The sequence below is a fragment of the Quercus lobata genome, chromosome 5, assembly GCF_001633185.2.
Source record: "Quercus lobata isolate SW786 chromosome 5, ValleyOak3.0 Primary Assembly, whole genome shotgun sequence".
In the NCBI taxonomy this organism is placed as follows: Eukaryota; Viridiplantae; Streptophyta; class Magnoliopsida; order Fagales; family Fagaceae; genus Quercus; species Quercus lobata.
In genome coordinates, this window is record NC_044908.1 from 58,945,604 (window position 1) to 58,952,386 (window position 6,783).

At 34.6% G+C, this 6,783-nt stretch overlaps 1 protein-coding gene across 2 annotated transcripts; it reads right to left on the minus strand.

Moving 5' to 3' along the window:
• Positions 1 to 2,938: 2,938 nt before the first annotated feature.
• On the minus strand, positions 2,939 to 6,050 carry LOC115992391 (uncharacterized protein At2g34460, chloroplastic). 2 transcript variants are annotated; one of them, XM_031116578.1, is made up of 5 exons: positions 5,779 to 6,045; positions 5,450 to 5,662; positions 5,224 to 5,343; positions 3,393 to 3,665; positions 2,939 to 3,300 (listed from the first exon to the last, which is right to left on the minus strand). In XM_031116578.1, exons 1-5 carry the CDS (start codon positions 5,911 to 5,913, stop codon positions 3,136 to 3,138), a joined length of 906 nt encoding a protein of 301 aa, XP_030972438.1. In that variant the 5' UTR covers positions 5,914 to 6,045; the 3' UTR covers positions 2,939 to 3,135. The 2 variants fall into 2 exon arrangements, with proteins under 2 accessions (XP_030972438.1, XP_030972439.1); XM_031116579.1 differs by having other exon boundaries at positions 2,944 to 3,300; positions 5,450 to 5,626; positions 5,779 to 6,050.
• Positions 6,051 to 6,783: the final 733 nt, after the last annotated feature.

Sequence of the window (6,783 nt, forward strand, 5' to 3'; positions counted from 1 at the left end):
CGACTTGTCGTTCTGTTAGCTCCACATTAGGATCGTATTTTTCAGTTATGTATACAACATATTTAAATGGTAAGTAGTAAGTTGTTATTTTTTTTTTTTCTTTTGAGAATTGTCATAAGTTGTTATTTGAGTTTTTAATCTGCGAGTAAGAACATGCGGGCTACTTAAAAAATTTGTTGTAAAAATATTGTGAGCATAGCAATTCTCTTTTAATTATTAGCTAAGATATGGATCGGTAGACACATGTTGAGTCTATCAATTATATTTTCACAATAAATTTTGTGTGTTAATTTGCTATTGATTTTTACCTAGATTTATCACTAATATCACTTTTTCAGTCACTAACTATTTGCCACTAAATAATTGTTATGAAATTATTGTGTACATGGAATTTGAGAGCTAACGATGTTCTAGTTTTCAGGAATATGGTTATTGTGGCCATAAGTGTAGGAACAGTGGACCTATGTTTTATATTAGAATCTCATATCTCTTATTTAAGGATAAGAGACTTTACTAGTAAAACTAATTGAATCACACAAATTTTAGTATAATTTAATCTAGCTAAAACTCAATTACATAGATTTCAATAAAATTAAAATTCTACACCGACAAGAATTCGTGCATCACAAGCATACAAACAAGCTGCAGTAGAATTATTAGTGTCAGTGACTATGGTTCCTTCAGGAAAGAATGGAATGGAAATTGCTCAGTTGCTTGAAGTGAGAACGTCACAAGAGGTGTTATTGAGCGCACTTGGTGAAGGATGTTGAGATACATGAAAGATGTTACAGCCCGCGAAATTGGTGTTCTGCCTTTAGAAAGAGAAATTTTTAGGTCTATCAGAGGACTGCTGAGTAGGAATGGGAAGAAGCCAATATGATTTTTTTTTATGGACAATGAGATATCCAGCCTACCAGAGAGACCAAACTTCTGGCATTGTTCCAAAAAATAAAAATAAATAAATAAGAGTGATACCTATGTGTTATGTCCTCCTTTGAATTCATGCCTTGGCTTACAATTTTGAACCTATCTAAAACCAGGATCGAAGCCTTGCCAGAGTCTATTTGTAAGCTTACAAGCCTTGAAGTGCTTATTATACAAGATTGTGTATTACTAGCTCTGCTACCATCTGAGGAAGGATCTTTGAGACGACTTGAGGTTCTTGATCCCCAAGGAACTGAGCTTTTTAAATTAGCGGATGAGATTTCTGAACTGGGTTCTCTGAGGCAGTGGCACTTGAAGGTATCATTCTATGGCACTGACAACAGAAGAGGATATGTTAAGCTGCCTCGTGAATTGCTTCACATGAAATAGCAAGTCTCCTTTGAATTGGAAACGCTGAGTGATGTGCACCCGGGAGATAAGAGGTGGAATAAGATTGTGAAATCTAGCATAGAAGAAGTGTGCAACTTGAAATTTTTGACTACTTTTTGTAGAGTTTCTTGAACTCTTTCTTTGAACAAGCCTAACATGGAAAACTGGGGTTTAATTGGATTCAACTTTATAGTTGGCCATGATGTGAAACGCCTAGTGTCTCTACAAGTGGACATTCTGGCATTTGATTATGTAACTTATGTTCAATTGGGTCAATCCTTGAGATTCATAAATGGTGAGACAATACCAAATGCGGTGGTGGAATTATTAACTCATACTACTGCATTCTGTTTAGATCATCATATCAATGTTTGCAGCCTATCAGAGTTTGGAGTCAGTTATTTCACTGGACTGAGATTATGTGCAGTGAGGGAATGTGCCAAGATTCAAACAATTATTGCTAGCATGGACCTTTCTGATGCAATGTTTCCAATTCTGAAGCACCTAAGCATTAGTTATCTGTTAAAATTGACGATGATTTGGGAAGAAATGATACCACTGGGACGCTTTGCTAAGCTATGAGTATTGACAGAGTATATATGCCACAATTGCATTTTGTTTTTGCAAGCTCCATGCTCCAGTTTTTCTCTAATTTAGAGGAGTTGATTTTGAAGATTGTTCAGCTATTAAGGAGATCATATTTCAGGATCAGGTAGTTGAAAAGATTAAGACTTCACTATCTACCCAACTTGGTTAACACCAAGCAATACAATTGGAAAACATTAGCTTCTATGACTGCCCTTTGTTGAAGAAGCTTGGCATCGACTCCAATACAAGTCAAACCATAAAAGTGATTAATAAAGCAGAGAAAGATTGGTTGGAAGAATTAGAATGGCAAGATAGTTCATTATGTTCATGTCTTCAAGCTCACTTCGCCCGATTAGTGACAAGGAAGTGTAAGGCGGACAACCCAGCAAACCACAAATTCCGGTGACAGTTCATAAACATTCTGTGGAAGAACATGTATTTATTTTCTTAATGCCTTGGGGTCACTTGGTCACAGTTGCTCTGGATCATAAACCATTGCATAATTTTTTATATCCTAGTTTTCGTAATAATTTTTGGAGTATAGAAGTAATGGCTACACTAAGTGACTATCTCTAGCACACTCATTAATTGTTAAATAAGTTTCTTATTAATTGTTAAGATATATATTTCCCCAAATCAAATTATCATTTTTTTCCTAGATAATCAAATACTACGATTTAAAAATAGTTTAATTTAGGTAGAATTCTATTATTTATGTTTCAAAGAAATTTAAAATTTTCTTCCAACAACAAATCTAAATATAAATTAGAGAATATTGAAGAATCCAATGGGAGGGATTTAATTCCAAAATAATAATGCTTTTTATTCTAGCCTTTGCTTTCTGAGCTTCTTAAAATTCATCATTGATTTTTCTGGTTTTTTTTTTTTTTTTTTTTGCAGGATCAAAGTTCGAAATTATTTTTTACTTTAGTCAGATCAATGGTCCTAATTGAGTAAACATTAAATTGATCACTACATGTAGACAGTATTTTATGACTGAAATTAGTTCTTTTCTTATCATATGAAAAACTGATAATAGCAGAAATAACAAATAGTTCTTATAACATTATATACGTCATATAAATAGAAGCAAAACACCATTTTGTTAATAAATGAAGAGAACAGAGTAAATATAAACAGGGAAAATAGGCAGACATATTTCTGCCACCAGAAAGCAAGAATTCAGATATATTCCTCTGCCAATAAAATATGTTCTGGATTTGAACTCAGAATTCACCGTTGCTTTATCGAACCAAAAAGATCTTCATATGATCGCTTCGGAGCATTGTCACGTGAAACTATTTCTACAACTTTGTAAGATGCTTCAGGATAGACTAATGCCTCAACAGCAACTTCTGCAACCTTATCTCTGGATATGGTACCTTCATAAAGCGTATCCTAAAAAGGAGAGAGAGTACAAGAAGCGACTGAATTTTTAGTATATGACCAAGATGAAAATGGTTTGAAGTCCTAACAAAGTATGGCATTACCTCTGGCTCCATTACAAGATTTCCTGTAGGAGGTTCATTTCTCAACCCACCAGGCCTTATTATTGTGTAGTTTACACCAGATTTCCTGATATATTGCTCGGCCTGAAGCTTTGCTATTAAGGTGAGTCCAAAAACATTGAGAAAGATGTAAGCTGGATTAAGTATCTGTCCCATGGCAGCTCCATTGACTAAAATGGAACTGACAAGTATGAATCTATTCACACCTAGTTTCCGGCATGCTTCAACAAGGTTTACCGTGCCAAAATTATCAACCTGCAAAAACATTGTATTTTTCAGACAGCAACACTTAACTTACCAAACAGCATCATAAAGAAACATGTGCATCTGCAACTTTAGGGCCATCATATATCAAAGTCACCATACATAAGGACTTCCCCAATTGCCATTCCTAATTCCTATTCCACATTAGAATAATCAACACTGTAGTCATTATCACTGTATTTTAACACCCAGAACGATTCTTTTTATTAGACTGTAACCTGTATACATGTCACGCACAGATGCCCTCATTTGAGAAAAGAATACAACTATTAATTGAAGACATTTCTGCTTGCGTTAACTTTTCTCGGGAAGAAGATCATGGAATCCTATTGTCTTCTTAAAGTGTCCAAAGATTATGTTCAAATACTGGAAGACTACTGCATTACTCAACTAAAGGACTATAGTCATCAGTTATCGCAAATAGCATGCTACTCTACTTGAAAGTTAGAAATCCTTAATCCTGAGAATGGAAAAAAGTTAAAGACAGTAACAAAGGAGCAATGCTAACCTCATGCTTCTTCAAGATCAAGATAAATACACAGCAATTGCGAGAAAAGCAATATTCCCATCAGAGAGACCCTAACTGCTTGGAGGTAGGAAGCATGTCTAGTACAGGAAAATTACTGTTTGACTTCATATGTTTTTCATTGGTATCAATGCCCTCTTAGTGTTTTTTGTCCAAAACAGAATTTATCATTCTCAAAACAGATAAAGGTTATCAATTTACTTTGATTTTGTTTAACAACCTATAGTGTGGTGAGTCAATAGTTCTTTCTATATTGTACTTTAGGCCCGTTGCCCCCGTCTACCAACATCCTTCCATGGTAAATTTTAATTACGATTGATTAACAGCTAAATCCAAACAAAGCTAAAAGAAAGTACATGACAAGAAGTTGTAAATACCAGAAGATTTTCACACAAACAAATATTAGTGTGAAATCGTAAACACAAAATGCAGAATAGTCAATAGAAGATCATCCTTAAAATAAGAAAATAAAATAAAAGGGTATTTATAACCCTTCTCTGATTGAACAAATATGATACTCTCCTACTCAAAATAAAAACGTCAAACTCTAAGTTACCTACGTATTGAGGCAATTAGTTTGACAATGAGATTAGATTGCCTTCATCAACATGCTTGTGGATGACATCAAAGTATGTTGATGGATAAAAAAATACGTCGGTAAACAGCAATGCTGGAGAATTCCACACACACACATATATGTCTCTCTCTCTCTCTCTCTCTCTCTCTCTCTCTCTCTCTCTCTGTGTGTGTATATATATATATATATATATATATCTCAAAGTAACAGCTGAAACCCCGTTAGCCAATGTTTAGTGACAACTACATTACAGTGTCACAGGACTTAAAAGTATAAATCTCATTATTTTCTTAAGGCGTTGTGATTGACAATTAACAAAGACAACAGTGTAAAAATGACTACAGATAGGGCATGAATATGAACAATTTACAAATACAAATATGAAACAGGCTACAAAAGGCCAAATGAGCATAGATATCAATCACACAGGCACAAAATTTACTGACCTTCCATGGAGCAAACAAATCCCATCCAGGCTTAAACCCCGTAGCACATATCACAGCTTCTGAATCATCACCTATAGCTTCTGCTAGCCTCTCAGAACCCTCTGTTACATCAGCTTTCACCTACAAAACATTACCAAACCTCAAAAAATTTAAGCTAAACTCAATACAACACCAAGAATTAACAAAAACCCAATTGAAAAAGTTTCACTTTTGTACTTATACTAACAATTTGAAGAGCTGGGTTGCCATGGGAAAGTGAAGTTTTGGCCTTTTCCAAGTCACGAACCCCAGCTTTGACATGAAAACCTTTTGCCAGAAGCTGGTCCACAATTCTCTTGCCAGTACTTCCAGTTGCACCAGCAACAAAGATTTTCTTCTTCACATTCCCATTGGGTCCTGAAATCTCTGTCACTTCCTCAGTAATTTCAGTTCCTTCCATCTAGACATCAATAAATTCAGTTTCATTGAAGAAAACCCATCAAGAAAATGAAAACCCAGTAACAAAATTTGTTTCTTTTTTTGTTATTATGAGACATTGATTGATTGGTTTATTACCTTGGTGGAATTGAGCTGAGAAAGAGACATGGAGTTGTGAGTAGAGAAGAGAGTAGGAGAGATGGGTTTGGGGAAGTGTAGAGTTGTGGAGAGAGTAGCGAGGGGAGAGATCCTGAAGATGAGAGAAGAGGCCATTGTTTAAGGCTTAAGCTTGTTTCTTATAACCACAGAAAACTCAACGCCTGCCACTGATTTCTTCTCCTTCCACTACCGATCTCTAACTCTGCCACGTACCTACATATTTCACCATCTACGTATGCTCTATTGGCTTTGGCTTCACTATTTTTCTTTTTTTCTTTTTCTCCACGTAAATGAAATGAACAAACACAACTATTTTGAAAATATTTTTAAAAGCAAGGGAAATGTTATATTTCTTTTTCTTTTTCTTTTCTTTTTTCTCTCTCTTTAAAGTAATTACTCTTACCTGGTGTCCTTCAAAAATAGTTTAGTACATGCTTTGGTTAGAACTTAGAAGTTTTTTTTTTTTAGAGAGTTTCAACCTATGGCGTCCGCTTCTGATGATAGTTCTTTATCATTAGACCAAGACACCAATCGATTTTTGGTGTAGGCAGGGATTGAACCTCAGAACTTAGAAGTTAGAAGAGCTAAAATTGCTAATCCTATGTTAGCCCGAATGGAATCAATACCATCTCTTGATATTCATGATGCATTCACTAGTGATTTAAGCCATATTAAATAGAAAGTATTACAATTTTGCTTCTTAAAAATGAATGATTATCACCGCGCACCCTTGGTATGGTGGTCACTCTACAAGTATAAGTGCTTGTGGGGTGTGGAGGGCAAGGGCCGGGGTTCAAGTCTCCAGGAGGAAGTTTTATACACATATACACTTAAATTAGGTTAGAGTAGAAATTCTATTTTGTATCAAAAAAAATGAATGGTTGAATTTTAAAATTGTATATTCTTATACTTTATAAAATTTATTTATATATATATTAATTGAAGACGGTCATTTTTTTAATAAATATTATTAATTAAATTTAA

What these genes read in the sequence shown, in the direction of transcription:
- LOC115992391 (XM_031116578.1), bottom strand. Translation starts at nt 5,913, where the DNA reads ATGGCCTCTTCTCTCATCTTCAGGATCTCTCCCCTCGCTACTCTCTCC. An exon ending in CTCAGCTCAATTCCACCAAG is followed by an intron (nt 5,663 to 5,778) that starts GTAATAAACCAA and finishes ATTGATGTCTAG; the next exon opens with ATGGAAGGAACTGAAATTAC. An exon ending in GCAACCCAGCTCTTCAAATT is followed by an intron (nt 5,344 to 5,449) that starts GTTAGTATAAGT and finishes AATGTTTTGTAG; the next exon opens with GTGAAAGCTGATGTAACAGA.